The sequence below is a fragment of the Dasypus novemcinctus genome, chromosome 6 (assembly GCF_030445035.2).
Source record: "Dasypus novemcinctus isolate mDasNov1 chromosome 6, mDasNov1.1.hap2, whole genome shotgun sequence".
Lineage (NCBI taxonomy): Eukaryota > Metazoa > Chordata > Mammalia > Cingulata > Dasypodidae > Dasypus > Dasypus novemcinctus.
The window spans coordinates 4156092-4178363 of NC_080678.1; the positions used below are offsets into that span (position 1 = coordinate 4156092).

The 22272-nt window shown below is 51.3% G+C and overlaps 1 protein-coding gene across 2 annotated transcripts in view; it reads left to right on the top strand.

Annotated features, from left to right (window-relative positions):
* The window catches only part of TUBGCP2 (tubulin gamma complex component 2), a 47140-nt gene that overhangs the window by 8637 nt on the left and 16231 nt on the right, over positions 1-22272 (top strand). For both annotated transcript variants that reach the window (XM_058298083.2, XM_058298084.1), the window contains exons 5-12: positions 3383-3559; positions 5016-5175; positions 9311-9518; positions 9822-10021; positions 10224-10413; positions 11086-11231; positions 12260-12440; positions 12987-13167. In XM_058298083.2, coding sequence (XP_058154066.1) covers positions 3383-3559; positions 5016-5175; positions 9311-9518; positions 9822-10021; positions 10224-10413; positions 11086-11231; positions 12260-12440; positions 12987-13167 — 1443 coding nt within the window. The remainder of the gene's footprint in view (positions 1-3382; positions 3560-5015; positions 5176-9310; positions 9519-9821; positions 10022-10223; positions 10414-11085; positions 11232-12259; positions 12441-12986; positions 13168-22272) is intronic.

The following is a 22272-nucleotide window of genomic DNA, read 5'->3' on the forward strand; positions in this document are numbered from 1 at the left end:
GTTTGCACATTTGCATCTTCTTCTTTGTTAGTCTAGCTAAGGGTTTGTTCATTTTATTGATTGTCTCAAAGAATCAGCTTTTGACATTTATGGCTATAAATTTCCCTCTCGGCATTGCCTTCACCGTATGTCATAAGTTTTGATAAGTTGTGTTCCCGTTTTCATTTGACTCAAGATATCTGCCAATTCCTCTTTTGTTTTTTGACCCACTGATTGTTGAGGAGTATGTTTAGCCTCCACACATTTGTGAATTTTCCTTTGTCCTACCTCTTAATTATTTCTAGCTTTGTTCCATTATGATCAGAGAAGGTGCTTTATATAATTTCAGTCTTCTTAAATTTATTGAGAGCTGCATTGTGCCCTCACATGGTCTGTCCTGGAGAAGGATCCATGGCCACTTGAGAAGAATGTAGAACCTGTTGAGTTTGGTTGCAATGTTCTGTATATGTCTGTTAGGTCTGTCTCGTTTATGATATTGTTCAAGTTCTCTGTTTCCTTGTTGATCTTCTGTCTAGTTGTTCTATCAAATGATGTGAGTGGGGTATTTTGTGTTTCCTCCAGAGCTGGATTCTTGTTTGCAAACTCTTGTAACTCATCATATTTGAAGGACAGTTTTCTTGCATAAAGAATTTTTGGCTGGCAGTTTTTCTCTTTCAGTACCTTAATTATATCCTCCATTGCCTTCCTGCCTCCATGATTTCAGAACAGAAATCTGCACACACTAAGTCTTATTGGATATTCCTTGTATGTGATGTTTCACTTTCCATAAGTTACTTCTCTCACCAAAGTCTATTTTCATGTGTTGGAGCAAGGTGGCTACTGACGTCTGTGAGGGTTCGGGCTTCCTGGGTTCCTCCCTTACAGGGTCTTGCTTCTCTCTGTGTTCAGGGTTCCTCTCTTCCTGGGGCTCCAGCTTAAGGCTTCAACATCAAACTCCAACATCAAAATCCCTTAACTCTGGCCTTTGCCATGCCTTTTATCTTTGGGGACTCAACACCCTACTGGCACAAGAGGGTTACATAATTACTTAGTCAAATAAACCTATGAATCCAATATAATCTAATATGCCCAGAGGAAAAAAAGATCAGTTTACAAACATAATCCGTTATTTCTTTTGGAATTCATCAGTAATACCAAACTGCAACAGTGTCTTTTATGAGAGTTGGGAAGCCTTTGGCCATTACTTTCTAAGTCCTCTTTCTGCCCCCTTTCCCTTCTCTTCTCCTTCTGGGACTCTCGTGACAAGTGTGTCGCTGCGCTTCATGTTGTCCTTCAACTCCCTGAGCCCTGCTCTACTTTTTCCATTCTTTTCTCTCTTCAGTTTCAGCTGTTCTGTCCTCTGTGTTACTGATTCTTTTGTGATTTCAAACCTGCCATGTCTCTATTGTATTTTTTTTAAGACTTATTTTCTTTATGTCTCCCCACCCCCTCCTTGTTTTGCATTTGCTGTGTCTGTTGTGTTTTCGTCTTTTTTTTTTTTTTAAAGATTTATTTATTTATTTAACCAACACCCCCCCTGTCTGTTCTCTGTGTCTATTTGCTGCGTCTTGTTTCTTTGTCCGCTTCTGTTGTCCTCAGCGCACGGGAAGTGTGGGCGGCGCCATTCCTGGGCAGGCTGCACTTTCTTTCACACTGGGCAGCTCTCCTTACGCGTGGGGCTCCCCTACGTGGGGACACCCCTGCGTGGCAGGGTTCTCCTTGCGCGCATCAGCACTGCACATGGGCCAGCTCCACACGGGTCAAGGAGGCCCGGGGTTTGAACCGCAGACCTCCCATGTGGTAGATGGACGCTCTAACCACTGGGCCAAGTCCGTTTCCCTTTTCGTCTTCTTTTGAGGAGGCACCTCTGCCTCCTCAGCAACCAGCTGGGGCAGTAGGAAGGTTGGAGGAGGCAAGTTATCCTTCCCTCCCTGCAGGTCCTTGGGGCAAACAGTGTCACAGCCCTGCCTGGCCTCGAAGTGTGTGAGCCCTCCAAGCAGCAGGCCAAGGACACTGGCCAAAATCTGGATTTGTTCTAGGCTGTGTCCTGTCCTCTCCCTTTCTGGCGCCCCCTGTGAGGGCCAGAAGACCCAGTGCTGCTTGCTCCGAAGGTGGGGGGTAGGTGCCATCAGCAGCTGCTGCAGCTCTGTCCTCAGGACTTTTCCAGCCAGCAGAGACTCCTCTCCTCACTCCTCTCTCCTCTGGGTGGTGTCTGTCTGTTCCTTGGGGTCCGAAGTTTTCCAGATAGTCTCCCCCTATCCTCTAGCTTTTTTTTCTGGGAGAGAAGTGAGTTCTCTACCTCTCTAATCCTTCATCTTCCCAGATGTCTTCTAATTAGGTTCTCCCTCAGGTGACTTCCCATCTGTCTGCTCGTTGTCTGTTCTGTCTGCTCTGTGTCTGTTCATCGTCTGCTTGTTGTCTCTGTGGCACCAGGAACTGAACCCGGGACCTCCCATGTGGGAGATTGGGCACTCAACTGCTTGAGCCACATCTGCCCCCCTAATTAGGTTTTTAAGTATGTTACACTTGCTCAACTATGTCAATACCTGTACCTCAAGAGTATGTCCCTGCTGATGGTAACATTTCCCAGCTGTTTCATCCTGTGGCACTTCACTCAATTCTTTCTCTGAGACATACCAGTAAAACTTAGAGGTAATACAGGAATATATCCATGGCAATTCAGGATAAAAAGTTAATGAAGATGGGAGTAAGCCTCAGAAAGAGTAACAGTAGCTGCCTCCAGGGCATGGGAAGGAGGAAGACTTTTATTTCTTTAGTTCAGACTTTTATTTTAAATTGAAAAAAAAAAAAAAGAAAAAGGCAGCTCAACAAGTCATGGAATCATTACTCCTAAAAAGTTCTGTCCAGGCACTTTTATCTCCTCAAATTCCAACAACCAACTCGGCTGTTCCTGTGGTGTGCTTAGAAAGGCTCACGATGGACAGCAGGACTTGAGGCCCGTTCTTCATTGTAGTCATGATGTGGGTTTTGACCTGTAGTGGACATTATGTTACTTCACATTAAGGACAAAATGCATCCAGGCAGAAAGCACTCTGCACTTGAGAGAGTCCAGTGATGCAGGAGGCAGTGGCTGCCAGGGGCCGCTTGGAGCCCCCCTGGCAGCATGGTGGCCCCAGTGGAGGGTGGCAGGAGAAGAGGTGCCCTCGCAGCTGGAGGAAGGGGCCCGACCGGGAGGCGGCTGCGCTGGGGCAGCCGAGGGGGAGCGTCGGGGCCGCGGGAGCGCTTCCAGGGGTCCGAGGCCACCACGGGGTGCTCGAGAAGCCCTTCGCCTCGCTTCCCACTGGTGACTTTTGAGTTAGGGAAGCAGTGAAAGGGGGTTGCTTTGGCCTGCAGATGACGCGAGCGTGCCGGCCCAGTGTCACGAGTGGTTTTGCTTGTTTAGACCCTTCAGTACTTACAGCAGAATGCAAAGGACAGAGCTGAGCTCGCCACCAGCGCTGCCACCAGCTCCGCCGCCCACTTCAGCATCCCGGCTACGGCCTCCAAGCTCTCCATGCAGGAGCTCGAGGAGCTGAGGAAGCAGCTTGGCAGCGTGGCCACAGGCTCTGCTCTGCAGCAGGTACCATGTCCCCCGGGGCGCGCCTTCCTGTGGGCACACCTGTCCCCGGCCCTGCTCCTCCCTGCCCTTCAACTCGGGGTCAGGGCCTGCCTTTAAAGCAAGAACTGAGGGCCGTAAGAGTGCATCAGCAGTGGTGGTGGAGTTTCCTCACCTGCCAGGGTCATAAGAATCTCCTGGTGCAGAGTTGTGGGCGTCGCAGATCAGAGCATGAGCCCTAATTTCCCCATCAATTAAAAAAGGTTGTAGCAGTTGTAGGTTTATAGAAAGGTCACGCAGAAAGTAGAGCTCCCATTTACCCCCACATCTAGTTTTCCCCATTTGTTAACATTTGTGTTAGTGTGGTACCTTGTTACAAATGATGAGCGTTTTTATTATACTGCCCTCCATGTCCAGAGTTTGCATTTGGGGGTCACTTCGTGTTGTAGAGCTTTTTTTGGCAACATATATATATATCCTGAAATTAACCATTTTAGCCACATTCAAGTTTTTAAACAACTTATTTTTCCAGAGTATACTGTCTAGGTAATTTTCCCAGATTATTTCTTTTCTCCATAGTTACTACTTTTTCTTGCTTTGATTTCATGCACTACCCTGATCCCTGGAGGTAACTCAGCTCCAGGTCTCTGTTTTCATGGCTGCCAGGCAACTGTCTTTATGTGCTTCAAAGCTCACACACTATGGATTTTACTCTTTGGCCCATGGACCTGCAGAGAGCCGTAGCCACGACTCATAGCGGTGGCTCTGTAGACTGTCACAGCCGCACTTGCCGACGGTTCCCGCCTACCAGGTGTGTGCTGAGTGCCTGACACGCAGCACCTCTTGTCATCCTCACCTGGACAGTGGGGCCCCTACGACCTCTGGCCTCATTTGATAAGTGGGGAAACTGAGGCTCCTTGCTAGACACTAGACAGGTCAGAGGCAGCGCCCTGCGCCCTTACCCTGACTCCCTGGGTCGGTGCCGCTGAAGCTGGCCCCGCCCGAGTGGGTCGGGCAGCCGGTCCCGCACTAGAACACGGGCTTCTGTGTAGCTGTCCTTGGTGTTGCCTTCTGGATGGTTCCGCAGCCCCTGGAGGGCCTGGCTGGCAGCGGGAGGGTGCACACCTGTGGCCAGGCCTGGCCTTGGCGGGGGTGGCCGACGTGCCTGGACTTGATTGCTGCCTGTGAAAAGTGATGGGGATTTTTCATAGCACGTTTCTGACCTTGTGGTGTGCGTGGCTTCTTCACCTGCAGCGCTGGCCCTGCCTCTGCCCCAGGCCGGCTGGTCGTCCGGTTTCCCATGGCCCAGAGCCCCCTTGCCTGGTGACCAGCACTGTGACACTCGACTCAGTGTCTGTGTGTTTTTGTGAAACCCTCTTCTGTGCTGCATGATCGACTCTATGCCATAGGGGTGCATGTTGTTAGTGTTTGTGCTAAAAGCATACCTTCTTGTTTTTGTCTTGGAAATCGTCCTCACTAGTCTCTGGAACTTACAAGAAAGATGCTTCGAGACAAGCAGAACAGGAACCACCTGGGCCAGCCCCTCCCCGTCTTCCCGGCGTGGGTGTACGAGAGGCCTACCCTGATCGGGGACTTCCTGGCCTGCCCCAGCTCAGGCTCGGACACGGCCCTGCCCATAGGTGGGTGCGCACTTGCGCCTGACTGCTGCGCGTTGGTACCTCGGCAGGAGGGAGGTGCTCTGCCCACTTTCTCAGACAAGGGTTGAGCCCAGAGACGTGGAGTGATGTGGGTGGGTCGCGAGCCCGTGCCTGTAGCTCTGCGATGCCCGGCACTGTCTGGCCTGAGGCCCGTTACTGGCCAGCAGTGACTCACCCCGACCTTGAGGCAGTTCTCTGGCTGCTTGTGCCTGAGACTTCCGCAAGAGCAGCTCGCACAGCAGAGTCCTGGGGACGCTTCTTCAGTAGCGGCTCGCCCTGTGCATGTCACTCAGCCGTGGGAACCACACCTCGTGAACTGGCTGCGGGCGAGGCCTCCAGGGCGAGAGCTGGTGGGGGGTTTGGGAGCTTGGGCCTCTTGATCCCAGACTTCACGCTCCGTTAATGCTTTCTTAGATTGAAAGTTACGATAATTCTACATAAGCAGCAGATAGTTTGCTGTATCTTCCCCTCATCTGCAATAGTACCGATCTAGAAGGAAACATAGCAATGAGGTTTAATGTAAAGAGAGCTGACTTCGTTTGATGTAAGGTGCAAATAGGCCAATCCTTGCCTTTACCAGAATCCTTGGACAATGTACTTCTACCCTGAAGTGAAGTGGGACAGATGTTTTCTTTCCCTAAGCAAGCAAAACCCTGTGGCAAGTTAATGAAAGGGGATAAGGAAAAAAAAACGTTGCATAGGATTTTTTATTTTTTTCTTTTGAGATACAGAGATGGGCGTTGAACCCAGGACTTCATCTGTGGGAAGCTGGCACTGGTCCCTGAGCCACGTCAGCTCCCGAGTTGTTTTTTAGGAGGCACCTGGGGCCAAACCCAGGACCTCCCGTGTGAGAAGCAGGCACTCAACTGCTTGAGCCACATCTGTTTCTCCGTAGTATTTTTTTTCTTAAAGATTTATTTATTTCTCCCCCCACTCCCCGTTGTTTGCACTCACTTTCTGCTCTCTGTGTCTGCTCATTGTGTGCTCTCTGTATATCCTTGTCTTTTTAGGAAGCACTGGCAACCAAACACAGGACCTCCCATGTGGGAGGCACCCAATCGCTTGTGCTACATCCATTCCCTGCTTGTTGTATCTCTCATTTTGTCTTCTTGTTGCATCTCCTCGTTGTGTCCTTTTGTGTCAGCACACCACACCAGCCTGTCATATCAGCTCACTGTCTTGCTCGTCTTCTTTAGGAGGCACCGGGAACCAAACTGGGACCTCCCGTTGGTAGGCAGGAGCTCAACTGCTTGAGCCCCATCTGCCACACATAGCATATCTTTAAAGTCCCTGTGGAAGTGAAAACCACGTTTAACCCACGTGCAGCTGCTGCTGCATGGAAGGACTGAGAAGAGACGCGGGGGAGGGCCCTGGGAGTCGTGGTGCCTTGTCCTGGGTGTGAGTGCCTCTTTGGGGCCTCCTGGCGGTGTAGCAGGTGCAGCAGGGGAGTGAGATACTGCGCGTTTGGCAGCACCTGGAGGGCTGCTGGAGCTCCGCTCCTGCCACGTGGGAGCAGCCTGTGGTGGTGCCATGGCCAGAGACTTGCGTTAAGTGGGGCAGGCAATGAGGAAGTGGGCTCTGGGCCCAGCCCTGCCAGCTCCACCCCCGGGAGCCGGGGCAGGCCTCGGGGTCACTCCCTGGCGAGCTGCCGAGACGCACACGTGGGCTGTAGCCTAGCCTCGCGCTGGGGCCCGGGGCCACTGCTCTGCTGAGGGAGAGTTCATGAAGGAAACTTCAGTTTTTCCTCATTTAGGGACGGGCTTGTAGGGAGAGACGCGTTACCAAGTTCACGCAGCGACCCCAGCGGAGCAGCTACTGACCCTCAGCCCGGGCCGCGCCCCAGCAGGCCCCTCCGTTCCTTCCCGTGCTGGCTGTGCGTCAGGGTCTCGCGCATCATGGCGCTTCCTGCCTTTTGGGATCCCTGACAGCCCGCACCTGCGTGGCTCCCGCCCGAGCGCCTGCAGAGCCGCTGTGGGCACGCATTCTGCTGCTTGCCTGGGGACCTGCTCTGCGCAGCCTCCTGTGGCCTGTGCCCGCTGTGTGGAGCACCAGACTCAGGCTTTACTTCCTTTCTGGTCGTTTCTTTCCACCGCGTTCTCCCCTCCTCCCTCTGTGGCGCCTTCAGCAGTGGGCCCTCAGGGTTTGGCCCGCGCCTCCTTGCCCTGCGTCCTCCCCAAGTCACACCTGTTTGGAAGGCCAGAGGCCCTCCCGGGTCACGTCTGGCTCATCTGTCGCCAACCCGTTCCCCTGGGACGCCTGTTCCCTGCGGGCCTGCCCGCCTCCCTCAAGGGGGGCAGCGTCACCCTCTGGACCCTTGAGGAAGACTGGGCCTTCGCCCACTTCCTCCCTGCAGCGCCTCTCTGGTCTGCCCCCTGGCCCCGGCCCTTGCCCAGTCCAGATGCCCTCAGCCTCCCCAGCCCTGCAAAGGCCTCCCGCAAAGCTTTCTGCCGGGAAGAGAAGGTTCTGGATGACACCTTCCAGTGTGGTGCCACCAGTCCACCTGGCTGGTGTGCGAGGGCCTGGCGGTTTAGTTTTGGTTCACCTGATGGCAGCGCGTGGCACTGTGCCGGGCACGGAGCTGTCGGGGTCTCCTGCCCCAGGCCCACCTGGCGCTCTTCCTTCTTGCAGCCCGAGCCCTGGGGCCTGCGTGCACCTCTCCACTGACAACCCCGCCCTCCCTCAAGGCCGGGTGAGTGGGCAGGGAGGTGCTCCATCAGGCCTGCTGCCCCTTGCCCATCACGGGAGACCAGTGGCTTCAGGTTCTCCAGACAAGCCATCCCTTCCCCTGGGCACTGGACGCGTGCTCCCTCTTCCTGGAACATTCCATAACTCGCGAGCTCCGTCAGAGCCCAGCATGAGGCAGGCCCATGCTTTTTCCCCTGGCACTTTCTGGTGTGTAACTGCTCTTCTCTGTCTCTGCTTCACTGGGCTGGGAGCGGCCGGAAGCAGGGACCACATCTGCCTCACGCGCACTTGGCCCCAACCCCGAGGGAGCGTGTGGCGGCGGTGCTGCTGTGTGGGGTGAGGATGTGAGGCCGGGAAGGTGGAGGGACCGCCCGAGGTCCCCATGTGGGCAGGACAGTGGACAGGGCCAGGCTGACCCTGCACTCCTGCCAACACTTGATGCTTCTCCCAGAACACGAGCAGCCAGCAGCTCCACTGGCACAGGCAGCACAGGTGATGTCACAAACCGAACACCGTCGGCGTCGAGGCAGGCGCAGCGTCTGCAGAGGTGGCCCCAGCGTTAATGCTTGTCGTTCCCAGGAGCCTGCAGAGTGGGGGAGAAAATGGAAGCAGAGGTTCACAGGCGGGATCTAAATTGGGATCCGAGCATTTACCAAATGTCCATGCCCTGGCACCAGTCACAGCCGCGTGAGCCACACTCCCGGGCAGCGCTGACACCAGCCACGCGCCTTTGGACCTACCCGTGTCTGTGGCTCTGTTCCCCAGCTGCCCGGAACAGCCCCTCGGGGCCAGGCAGTGGGCAGTGTCGCAGCTGCCACCTCTTGGTGAGGAGTTGTGCAGAGCTCTGTGGTGGTGCCCCACGGAGGAAAGGGACTGCCCCAGGGATGGAGGGCAGCTGGGCGTCCCCGGGGGCGCCGTCCTGGAGTTTGCTCTGGTGTACAGGAGGCCACAGCCGGTGCCTGCTGCAGGGTGGGTGGAGACGGCTGAGCCTCAGGCTCTGAAGTGAGAGCTGTTCAGAGGGAACTCCCTTTTCCCCCCAGAGTCGACCAAACTGGTCAAGTTGCGATTTTAAGTGGTGTAAGGGCATTTATAAATGCACCAGTGGTACGTCTTAAATTCGTGGTTTTATCCTCTGAAGCACCCAGTGTTTGTGTTTCACTGGGAAGCCCATGTGGCGTGACCCAGTCAGGCGAGCCTCAGCGCCCTGATGGGCCTGTGTTCCAACTGGACTGCTTGCCGTCGCGCGGCGGTGGCTCTGCGCCCAGTACGCCCTCCCAGGGCGGGCGTGGCGTGAGCTCTGGGCGCAGGGGCCGTGTGGCCCGTCAGAGCCTGTGGTACCCGCTTCAGTCCCTAAGGTCAGCATTGACGGCACGTCAGGAGGAGCGGGGAAGGCGCGTGGGCTCAGGCGCTCACAGCCGTGCCCTCCCCCCAGGCTCGCTGCCCCTGGCCTCGCAGGAGGCGGCCGTCGTGGAGGACCTGCTGTATGTGCTGGTGGGCGTGGACGGCAGGTACATCACCGCCCAGCCCCTCGCCGGGCGGCAGAGCCGGACCTTCCTCGTCGACCCCAACCTGGACCTGTCCGTCAGGGAGCTGGTGACCAGGATCCTCCCGGTGGCCGCCAGCTACTCCACCGTGACCAGGTAGACCCCCCCACGCCAAGCCAGGCCCTCCTAGATGTGCGCAGCTGCTGCTGAGGCCTGCGCTGGTGAGGGGGGGCTGCCCTCACTTCCCTTCTCAAGAAAGCCCCCGGCTGCGGTTACGCTCGGCTTGGATCCGGGCGCGGTGCTGGAGGGCTGTCCCGGCTCTGTGGGTGGTGGGCTCCCCCAGGAGAGGCGTGTGTCACAGGCTCCGTGTTCTGGAACAGAATTCGGAACGTTTCTGGTGTTTTACGTTAAAATGTGGCTGCCCCCTTTTCAAGGGAGGTGTGGCGTTTCCTCTGGTAGGTTCATCGAGGAAAAGGCTTCCTTTGAGTACGGGCAGGTCAACCACGCCCTGGCGGCCGCGATGCGGACCCTGGTGAAGGAGTACCTGATCCTCGTCACGCAGCTGGAGCAGCTGCAGCGGCAAGGCCTGCTGTCCCTGCAGAAGCTGTGGTTCTACGTCCAGCCCACCATGCGCACCTTGGACATCCTGGCCTCTGTCGGTAAGCCGGGCCATGGGCGGGGTGGCGGGGCTTTGGATGCACTGCTTGGGAGGACAGAGCCGGCGCATAGGGTTCCTGCCAGCTCCAGCCTCAGGGTGGAGCACGCTGGCCGGTGGCGCCTGCCGCACACCGTGTCCCAGCAGGAGGTCAGGCGTGCTCTTAGAGCTGGGGTGAGCGCGTCATCCTTCCTGCTTCCCTGCAGCCACGTCAGTGGATAAAGGAGAGTGCCTGGGGGGGTCGACCCTCAGCCTCCTCCACGACAGGAGCTTCAACTACACGGGAGACAGCCAGGCGCAGGAGCTGTGCTTGTACTTGACCCAGGCGGCCAGCGTGCCCTACTTCGAGATCCTGGAGCGGTGGATCTACCGAGGGCTGATCGACGACCCCTACAGGTGGGTGCCGGGAAGGCTGGCGCGGGAGTGGCCGCTGCGGCTTCTGGCAGCCGCGTTCTCCTGGGAAGGACGCTGAGAGCGCGTCCAGTTTGGGGCTCTTGAACCCCAGGACTATAAAATAAAGCCATCAGGTCGCCAGTTCTTCCTTTATCAAGGTGTGCTTGTCAAGAAAATCCTTGTGAAGGCAGATTTGCGATTCAGAGAACGTTTACTAGCGAGTCAAGTGACAGCCCAGGCTGGCGGCTCAGGGGCACGGCCTCTCACTCCTGTGACGGGGCGAGCCTTGGAGCGTTTTTAAGAACTGAAACGTGGAAACGCCTGCTTCCATTGCGGCAGGGTCGCTGGATCCGCTGAGCGTGGTTTGTTGCCTACACTCACTGGGGGATGGATGAAAGTAGAGATGAGGTGCTTCCTGTCCAGCCTCATGGTCCAGTGCTCCCTGAGACCCCAGGTTAATTCCATGCTCTGGAGTCGTCAACAGCTGGCAGTTGACCCCATCGCGGCTGGGCCCGGCTTTCGTGGCCTGGCGTGAGAACCCGCTTCCTCTGCTCTTAGTTCTGAGGCTTGGGCAGCGGGTCCCTCCTTGCTCCCACCCCTGCCCCTCCCAGCCCCGTCAGTCCCGGGAGGCGCGTCACCTGGCAGGAGGACTGACGCGCAACTCTGACCGTGCAGTGAGTTCATGGTGGAGGAGCACGAGCTGCGGAAGGAGAAGATCCAGGAGGACTACAACGACAAGTACTGGGACCAGCGGTACACGGTCGTGCAGCAGCACATCCCGGCCTTCCTGCAGAAGATGGCGGGCAAGATCCTCAGCACAGGTAGCACGCTGCAGCTCAGCGGTCAGGCCGCCACTCCCGCGTACCTTGGGGTCGGCCTCAGGCAGAAAGAGGTTCTCTGATTCTGTAGCCCCGGGGGCTCTTTTATTTTGACCATCGGGATATCTAGGAGACAAAAGTCCAGGAGGGTCGAGGGGATGGGCTGGCACCTGGCGCTAGTGCGAGCAAGGGTGCCGGCGTGGTGCGTCGATGGCGGCCACAGGGCCAGCAACCTTGTCACCTGGCCGAGGACGGTCTTGTCCTCTGGCCACTTTGGCTCCCTGGCCCGCCTTACCAGCATGTGAGCCCTTCCTCTCCCTGCCTTGTGGCCGCCTTGCCTGGCACGTGTCGCCTCGCAGAGGGCCTTGGGGCCGGAAAGTGTCGGACTGGGCCTTAGCAGCCACAGGTGCAGCCACAGCCTGAGTCCTCGCTCGTGAAGGTGCCTTCCGTGGGGCTCCTTGGGTGCCTGGGAGCTCCAGCTAACCTTGACTTGTTCCTGACTCTGGGAGCTGGTCATGCTGGCGCCTGCCCATCTCCCCTCCTCTTCCTCTTCCCTCCCTCCCTCCCTCCCCTCCTAAAAGTCTGTTACCACTAAAGGGAAAAATGTCAAGGACACGTGCCTTCCTGGACTGACAGTGCTTTTGTTTGTCATCACATGGGTGAGGAACCTGATTTAGAGCCACACACAGGCCTGGTGCGTCCCCAGGTCTCTGTCGACAGGGACGTGCACTTGGGCCTGGGGAGCTGCTCTGTCTTGGGAAGGGCTGGGCGATGGTTTGGCAGTCTGGTTCTGTCAGGATGTTTTGAAATGATGTCTGTGCTCTCGATAGAGTGCCGGAAGTGAAGTAGTACGATAGTCGTGGCGCTTGGTGCCTCACGGCCTTCACTCACTCCTGCAGCTGTTCTTGTCTCGTCTGCTCTGCTGCTCACAGAGCGTTGGCTAGTTGTGGACTAAGACACGTGGGGTTTCAGGTTTGTGGCTTATTTTACAAATAACACAATTTCCCACCTGCTTTTCCATCTCGCTTTAGGAAAGTACCTAAATGTGGTGCGGGAGTGTGGCCGCGACGTCACCTGTCCGGTGGCCAAGGAGGTCACCTACACCCTGAAGGAGAGGGCCTACGTGGAGCAGATCGAGCAGGCGTTCAGCTATGCCAGCAAGGTCCTGCTGGACTTCCTGATGGAGGAGAAGGAGCTGGTGGCTCACTTGAGGTGGGGTCTTCTTGAGGAGGTCGCGGTTCTGTTCTCCCACCTGGAAACGAGCTTCTCTCAATCTGGGAGTGTCTCAAGGTTGAAAGTGGCCTTGAGGAGCCCTGCTTTGTCTTTGACCACGGGGACGCTGCCAGACCGCGGCAAGGCCTGGACGCGCGGCCCCACTGCCCTCCGCTGGGCGGCATTACTGGATCTGCTGTGGAGTGCTGCCTGCTGGCCAGGGTGCCCCGGGTGCCCCCCAGCCCTGCCCCCTGCCCGAAGCCAAACCCTCTTTACCCCCTTCTGCAGTGCCCCTTCCCCTCTGCGTCTCCTCCCATCACAGACCCCCCTCCCCCAGAGAGCCATTTATTTGCAGCTCTTTTAAGGGAGCTGCTAGTCCTTCTTCCTGACTTTCTCTCCAAGTGTCCTGCTCTTCACCCCACCCCTCAGCACGCAGACAGCTTTGGCAGGAAGCCTGTGCGGGCGGCGGCACAGCGCCGGGCAGCGTGGGGCGGGCAGCGTGGGGCACCTTGCTCAGCTCGACCCCTCACCTGCCCGCCCGGCCAGGTCCATCAAGCGCTACTTCCTGATGGACCAGGGCGACTTCTTCGTGCACTTCATGGACCTCACCGACGGGGAGCTGCGGAAGCCGGTGGACGACATCACGCCCACCCGCCTCGAGGCCCTGCTGGAGCTGGCCCTGCGGATGAGCACTGCCAACACGGACCCCTTCAAGGACGACCTCAAGGTGGGCGTGGGTGCGGGCGCGCGGGAGGCTTGCACCCCAGCAAGAATGAGCCGGCGCGCCCGGCCGGAGCCAGCAGCTGTAGGCGCAGAGCGTGGGCTTCCAGGAGCAGCTGCCCTGAGGTTTCGTGGCAGCTGAGGCCACAGCTGTGGCCAGGGCCCTGGGGGTCTCGCACTCTGGACCCTTGGGTGCCTGAGCGGGGGGCATGTCTGCTCGAGTGCCTCTGTGGTGTGTACTCCTCGGGGGAGGCTGGCGGCCCGTGGCCATCTGTGCTGACCTGCTCAGCGGCAGCACCAGTCTCCACCCCAGCAGTGGAGGGGCGTTCCTGTTATCCTCGGCCTTGCAGGTGGTGCAAGGGTGCTCCGGGCACCCTTCTGCTCTTCTGTTCTGGTAACAATAGTTCCAGAGCAGGGGTTCTCAACAAGGGGTCCATGAGCTTGAATGTAAATCCAGAAAACCTTGCGGGGCTGTGTGGCTGTGGGCATGACACATGCGGTAGTGTGGGCTTAGTAAGGGGTCCATGGAACAAAAAAGGTGAAGAGCCCCTGTCCTAGAGTGTGTGAAATGGTAGCTCTCTGGCTTTGATTTGCATTTTCCTGGTGGCTGGTGATGTTGAGTGTCTTTTCATGGGATTTTGGTCATTTGTATGTCTTCGGGTAAATGTTTATTCAAGCCTTTTGCCCACTTTTTAATAGGGTTGTTAGTTTTTATGTTGTCGAGTTGTAGGATTTCTTTATATATTCTAGATGTTAAGCCCTTATCAGATATTTGGATTCCAAATATTTTCTCCCATTCTGTAGGTTGTCTTTTTACTGTCACAATGAAGTCCATTGATGCACAATAATTTTTAATTTTGATGAAGTCCCATTTATCTATTTTTTCCTTTTGTTCCTGGTACTTTTGATGAAATTTAAGAAACCTTCCCTAACACAAGGTCATGAAGATTCTTCTACATTTTCTTCTAGGAGTTTATTGTTTTGGTTCTTACGTTTATGTCTTTGATCCATTTTGTGACAGTTTTTACGTATGGTGTGAAGCAGGGTCCATCTTCACTCTTTTGCATGTTGGTCTTCAGTTTCCCCACCACTGTCTGTTGAGGAGACTGTTGTGTCCCCATTGAGTGGTGTGGCTGCCTTGTCAAAGATGAGTTGCTGTAGATAAGAGGCTGATTTCTGAACTCTGCTTTGGATTCCATTGGTCTATATGTCTGTCCTTGTGCCATTACCATGCTGTTTTGATTACTGTGGCTTTGCAGTAAATTTTAAGATTGGGTAATGTGAGTCCTCCAACTTCATTCTTTTTTTTTTCAAGATGACTTTGGCTCTTCTGGGTCTCTTACCCATCCACATAAATTTGGTGATTGACTTTTCCATTTCTGCAAAGAAGGTTGTTGGAATTTTCATTGGAATTCCAATAATTCTACCTTGTGTAGAATTGACATCTTAATATTTGATCTTCCAATCTGTGAATCTTGAATGTCTTCCATTTATTTAGGTCTTTGATTACTCTCAGCAATGTTTTGTAGTTTTTCATGTATAAGCCCTTTACATCCCTGATTAAATTTATTCTTAGATACTTGATTCTTGTAGTTGCTATTATAAATGAAACTTTTTCTTGATTATTTCCTTCAGAATTTTCATTACTAGAGTGTAAAAACACTACTGATTTTTTTTATTCCCCGCTCCCTTGTGGCTTACTTGCTGTCTGCTCTCTGTGCCCATTCGCTGTGTGCTCTTCTGTGTTTTCACTTATCTCCCTTTTTGTGGTGTCCCCTTGCTGAGTTGGCCCTCTGTGGTGCTTGCGGGCCAGGTGGCACTCCACAGCATGCGGGCAAGCCTGCCTTTATAAGGAGACCCTGGGATGCATACCCAGGGCCTCCCCTATGGTAGACGGGAGCCCAACTGATTGAGCCACAGCCGCTTCCCAACACTACTGATTTTTGTGTGGTGCTCTTGTACCTGCCACTTTACTGAATTTGTTAATTAGCTCTAGTAGCTTTTTTGTAGATTTTTGGGGCTTTTCCAAATATAAGATCATATCATCTTCAAACAGGGAAAATTTTACTTCTTTTCCATTTTGGATGTATTTTATTTAACTTGCCTATTTGCTCTGGCTAAAACTTCTAGTGCAAAGTTGAATAACATTGGTGACAGTGGGCATCCTTGTCTTGTTCCTGGTCTTAGACAGAAAGCTTTCAGCCTCTCCCCATTGAGTATGATGTTGGCTGTGGGATTTTCATTTATACCCTTTTTTATTTTGAGGAACTTGCCTTCTATATCTATCTTTCAAAGTGTTCTTTATTAAGAAACGATGCTGGATTTTTTCAGATGCCTTTTCTGCGTCAACTGAGATGATTCTGTGGTCTTTTGCCTTTCATTCTTTTAATGTGGTATATAACAATTGGTTTTCTTCTCTTTTTTTTTTTTTTAAGATTTATTTATTTAATCCCCCCTCTCCCCCCCGGTTGTCTGTTCTCTGTGTCTATTTGCTGCGTCTTGTTTCTTTGTCGGCTCTGTTGTTGTCAGCGGCACGGGAAGTGTGGGCGGCGCCACTCCTGGGCAGGCTGCACCCTCTTTCGCACTGGGCGGCTCTCCTTACGGGGCGCACTCCTTGCGCGTGGGGCTCCCCTACACGGGGGACACCCCTGCATGGCAGGGCACTCCTTGCACGCATCAGCACTGCGCATGGACCAGCTCCACACGGGTCAAGGAGGCCCAGGGCTCGAACCGCGGACCTCCCATTTGGCAGACGGACGCCCTAACCACTGGGCCAAGTCCGTTTCCCTAATTGGTTTTCTTATGTGGAACTACCCTTGCCTACCTGGTATCAGTCCCAGTTGATCATGGTGTATACTTTTTTAATGTGCTGTTGGATTCAGTTTTCTTATATTTTGTGGAGGATTTTCCCCTTTTTTGCATCTGTAATTTTCTTTTCCTGGTACCTTTATCTGGCTTTGGTATAAGGGTTGTGTTGGCCTCATCCTCCCTCCTTGTCAGTTTTCTGGAGTTGAGCAGGATTGATGTTAATACTTGTTGGAATGTTTGGTGGAATTCATCTGTGAAGCTATCTGGTATTGGGCTTTTCTTTGTTGGGAGGTTTTTGGTTTTTTTTTTAAGATTTATTTATTTATTTTTAATCCCCACCCACCCCCACCCCCACACCGGGTTGTCTGTTCTCTGTGTCTATTTGCTGCATCTTGTTTCTTTGTCTGCTTCTGTTGTCATCAGCGGCACGGGAAGTGTGGGCCGTGCCATTCCTGGGCAGGCTGCACTTTCCTTTGCGCTGGGAAGCTCTCCTTGCGCGCATCAGCACTGCGCATGGGCCAGCTCCACACGGGTCAAGGAGGCCCGGGGTTTGAACCACGGACCTCCCATGTGGTAGACGGACGCCCTAACCACTGGACCAAGTCCGTTTCCCATGTTGGGAGGTTTTTGATGACTGATTTAATCTCTTTACTGGTTATTGTTTTGTTGAGATTTTTATTTCTTCATGAGTCACTTTAGGTGGTTTGTGTGTTTCCACGAAGTTGTCAGTATCATCTATGTTATCTAATTGTTGGATATCCAATACAGTTTCATAATATCCTCTTATTGTCCTGTTTATTTCTGAGTCAGTAGTAATGCCCTCCCCTTTCATTTCTGATTTTAGTTATTTGCATCCTTTCTCTCTTGTTCCTTTATCAGTCTAGTTAAAAGTTTGTTGATTTTATTGTTTTCAAAGAACCAACTTTTGGATTTCTTGATTCTCTTTGTTGGATTTTTATTCCCTACTTCCTTTATCTCCGCACTAATCTTTATTATTTCTTTCCTTTTGCTTACTTTGGGTTTATTTTGCTTTTCTTTTTCTAGATTTTCCAATTGTGAGGTTAGGGCTCTGATGTCAGGTCTTCCTTTTCCCTTTTTTTTTTTTGAGGTAACAGGGCCAGGGATTGAACCCTGGACCTTGTATATGGGAAGCTGGCAGCCAAATCCTGAGCTACATCGGCTCCCCTGAGTTTATTTTTTCGTTTGTTTGCTTGTTCTTTGTGCGTTTTTTGTTTGTTTGTTTTTAAGAGGTACTGGGATGAATCCAGTTCCTCCCATGTGGAAACAGGCACTCAACACTTGAGCCACCTCTGCTCCCTCTTCTATTTTTAATGTAAGCTTTTAGAGCTGTAAATTCCTCTTTCAGCACTCTTTGCTGCATTCCATAAGTTCTGTTATTTTTTTTATATGTATTAATTTGCCTCAAGATATTTTCTGATTTCTCTTTTGATTTCTTTTTTAACCCATTGGTTGGTTAAGAGTATGTTGCTTAGTGGAGCAGATGTGGCTCAAGCAGTTGAGCGCCTGCTTCCCACAGGAGGTCCTGGAGTCAATTCCTGGTGCCTTCTTGAAAAAAATACAAAAAAACAAAAACTACAAGCAAACAAACAAAACCAACTCAGGGGAGCCAGTGTGGCTCAGTGGTTGTTGAGCATTGGCTTCCCACAAAAGAGGTCCCGGGTTCAATCCCCGGCCCCAGTACCTCAATAAAAAGAATATGTTGTTTAATTTCCACATTTTTGTGAATTTTCCAGTACTTCCTGTTAGTGATTTCCAGCTTCATTCCATGTGGTCAAGAGATGGTACATTGTATGATTTCGATATTTTTTAATTTATTGAGATGTGTTTTGTGACCTAATCTGTGGTCTCTCTGCGTGCACTCAGCTGCTTTTGGGTGAAGTGCTCTGTATATGTCTGTTCGTTCTAGTTAGTTGATAGTATCGTTCAGGTCTTCTGTTTATGTACTGAACTTCCATGTAGGTGCTCTATCCTTATTCAAAGTGTTATGTTGAAATCTACTGCCATTAATATAGAACTGTTTATTTCGCCCTTCACATTTGTCAATATTTGCTTCTTACATTTTGGAACTTATAATTGTTATGTCTTTTTGTTGAGTTGACCCCTTGATCAGTATATAATGATTTTCTTTGGCCCTTGAAACAGTTTTTTAAAGTCTGTTTTATCTGATGTTGGTATAGCTACCTCAGCTCTCTTTTGGCTACTCTTTGCATGGTATATTTTTTCCATCCTTTCACTTTTAACCTACTCGTGTCTTTCAATTTAAGGTGAATCTCTTGTAAGCAGTATGTAGTTGGGTTCTGATTTTTTATCCATTCTGGCAATCTTTGCCTTTTGACTGGAGAATTTAATCCATTTACATTTAAAGTAACTACTGAGAGAAGCAGATGTAGCTCAAGTGATAGGGCCTCAGCCTACCATATGGGAGGACCCAGGTTCGATCCCTGGGGCCTCCTGGTGAAAAAGAGAAAGTGTGCCTGCGCGGTGAGCCAGTTCCAGTGTGCCAAGTGCCCATGCAGTGAACCAGGTACCTGTGTGGTGAGCTGAGTGCCCACACGAGTGCCTTCATGGCGAGCCAGTGCCCGTGCAAGTGAGACACGCAGCAAGATGATGATGCAACAAAGAGAGACCAAGGGGAGGGTCAACATAAAGTGCAGCAGAGACCGGGAACCAAGGTGGTGCAATTGACAGGGAACCTCTCTCCCTACCAGAGGTCCCAAGGATCGAATCCCAGTGAATCCTAGAGGGGAAAGATGAGAAGAGAGGACAAAAAAGAGAAATAGACACAGAAGCTCACACAGTGAATGGACACAGACAGCAAAAACAGCAGGGTGGGGGATGGAGGAGAAAATAAAGTAACTACTGATAATGCAGGACTTTTTTCTGCCATTTTGTTCTTTAGTCTTTCTAAGTCTGTACCTTTTTTCTCCTCAATTTTTCCATTAATATCTCCTTTCATATTTATTAGAGTTTTTGTATTGTACCATTTCTGGCCCCTTCTCATTTCCTTCTGCATGTATTTTTCAGATATTTTCATTTTAGTTACCATGGGGCTTAAATTGAACCTCGTAAATCTATAAGAATCATGTTTGATTTCATACCAACTCAACTTCAATAGAATACATATACACTTGTTTCTATACTCCACTGTTCCCTAGACCTTTTGTAGCACTTCTTACAAATTGTAACTTTGTAAATTATATTCACAATCATATAGTTATCATTACTTTTCATGAATTTGCATTTTAGTACTGTAAGAAGGAGAGTTACATATCAAAAGACTACAATACAGTAGCACTGGCATTTATAATTTGTCCACATGACTACGTTTTCCACGGGTTTTTATTTCTTTATGCTACTTTTATCCACTGTCTCGTTTCTTTTCCTTTCACCCTGAAGAGCTCCCTTTAGTTTTGCTTGTAGGGTAGGTCTTATGGTGACAAATCCCTCAGCTTTTGTTTATCTGGGAATATCTTAACGTCTCCCTTATTTTTGAAGTCTCATCAGATATAAAATTCTTGGTCATCAGTTTTTTTTGGTTTTTTAAAATTTTTTTTTAATTTTTATTTTTTTATTTCTCCCCCCCACTCCCGCCCCAGTTGTCTGTTCTCTGTGTCTATTTGCCGTGTGTTCTTCTTTGTCCGTTTCTGTTGTTGTCAGTGGCACGGGAATCTGTGTTTCTTTTTGTTGCATCATCTTGCTATGTCAGCTCTCCCTGTGTGCAGCACCATTCTTGGGCAGGCTGCACTTTCTTTCGTGCTGGGCAGCTCTCCTTACGGGGTGCACTCCTTGTGCGTGGGGCTCCCCTACGCAGGGGACACCCCTGCGTGGCATGGCACTCCTTGCGCGCATCAGCACTGTGCGTGGGCCAGCTGCACACGGGTCATGGAGGCCCGGGGTTTGAACCATGGACCTCCCATGTGGTAGACGGATGCCCTAACCACTGGGCCAAGTCCACTTCCCTCGTAAGTTGTTTTGTTTCAGCATTTTAAATATTTCATCCCACTGCCTTCTTGCCTCCATGGTTTCTGATGATAAGTCAGCACTTACTCTGTATTGCACCACCCTTGTATATAACTCCTTGCTTTTCTCTTACAGCTTTCAGAATGTTCTCCTTGTCCTTGGCATTGGACAGTTTGATTACTGTGTGCCTGGGTGCGGTTTTCTTTGAATTTATCCTGTTTCAGTTCATTGGGATTCTTATTGTACATAGTCATATCTTTCATTAAATATGGGAACTTTTCTGCCATTCTTCCTTTGGCTGTTGCTTCTGCTCCTTTCCTTAGGTCTTCTCCTTCTGGTACTCCCGTGATGTGTATAGTGGTGCACCTGATGGTGTCCCACAGATGTCTCAGGCTCTGTGTGCTTTTTTTTTTAACAAATCAGTTTTACTGATAGATATTAATAAAATATACCGGCCATCCAAAGTGTACAATCAGTGGTATTTGGTATAATCACATAGTTGTGCATTCATCACTTCAAACATTATTAGAGCATTTCATTATTTCAGAAATAAAAAAAAATGAAAAATCATCAAACAAGAAAATTCTTCACCTCTCAATCTCTTTATGCTTCCCCTGCTGTACATAGTTGCTATTTCTGGCTATTCTTGCACATTTACTTATTTTATTTTTAAGCTACAGTTTAGTTTAGTTTTGTTTTATTTATTTTAGCAGGTACTGGTTTTTGTTTTTTTTTTAAGATTTATTTATTTATTTATTTATTTAATTCTCTCCCCTTTCCCCCCACCCCAGTTGTCTGTTTTTTGTGTCTATTTTCTGCATCCGTCTTCTTTGTCTGCTTCTGTTGTCAGCGGCTCGGGAATCTATATTTCTTTTGTTGCGTCATCTTGTTGTGTCAGCTCTCCGTGTGGACGGTGCCATTCTTAGGCAAGCTGCACTTTCTTTCCGGCACTGGGCTGTTCTCCTTAGGAGGACGTCAGCCAAACTAGCATGCACTGCTGAGCCTCTACCCCGCCCTGAGGCTCTGCTTTCCAACCCCTGCCTGAAGAGATTAATCCTGTCTCAGCTGATGAAAGTCAAAGGAATGCCCTGAGGTCAGTAGCTTGTAAGGCATTTCTAGTTCTTCTCCTTACCTACCCCTCTTCACTTGAGACCTATTACTAGACTAAAATCACAAAGCCCCCAAAGGTGAAGTCCAGAGTGTGGCCCATGAGGAAGCAGGCTATACACTGAAAGAGCTGCATGAGTTTTCCAACTTACATAGACAGAAATCAGGGCACTAGGTGTGGGAACGGATGTTAAGAGAATGAGATAATGGTGGAAGGACTATAAAGTTGGATCAGGCTAAATTTATTTATTTTTATTTTTTAAAATGATTATTTATTTATTACCCCCCCCACCCCGGTTGTCGTTCTCTGTGTCTATTTGCTGCGTCGTTTTTATCCGCTTCTGTTGTCAGCGGCACGGGAATCTCTGTTTCTTTTTGTTGCGTCATCTTGTTGTGTAAGCTCTCCATGTGCGCGGTGCCATTCCTGGGCAGGCTGAACTTTCTTTAGCACTGGGCGGCTCTCCTTACAGCGCGTGGGGCTCCCCTACACAGGGGACACTCCTGCGTGGCAGGGCACTCCTTGTGCGCATCAGCACTGTGCATGGGCCAGCTGCACACGGGTCAAGGAGGCCCGGGGTTTGAACCACGGACCTCCCATGTGGTAGGTGGATGCCCTAACCACTGGGCCAAGTCTGCTTCCAGGCTGAATTTATTGATATAGGCCCACTAAGCAGAAATTCTGGACTCAAGGCTGTAGCTCCAGGGGTTAGAAAGGGCTCTAACAGTTTGTTTGGGTAGCTGACTGAAACATGGGCCAAAAGAGGGCCTAGCATGTCTGAGGTTGAGATGCCCGATTTGCCCTGGTACACAGTAGAAGAGGGAATTCAAAGGCTTAGGGAGGTTGGAATGCTAGAATGGATTTACCATTTAGAGCTGGCCACCCACCCCAGGAATGTCCTGAGGACACACCTTTAACCAGGACTGTGAGGAATAAATTTGTGAGACTAACTCCATCTTCCTGAAGAGCTCTGTTTGTTGCTCTTCTCTGTGGGTCATATATTACTGTAGGAGCTGCTGTAATGGAACTAGAATCCTTAAAATATTTGGGGGACGATTGGGTCTTGGGCCACTAAAAGTCAAATATCAGCAGTTAATCACCAAAGACAAGGTGGATGTGGCTACTGCAATGAAAGGCAGATTCAGAGCAGCAATCAAGAGTCTGAGTGGCCTAGATTTATGGCATTGGTTAATACATTGAGGGGTACCTAGAATGAAA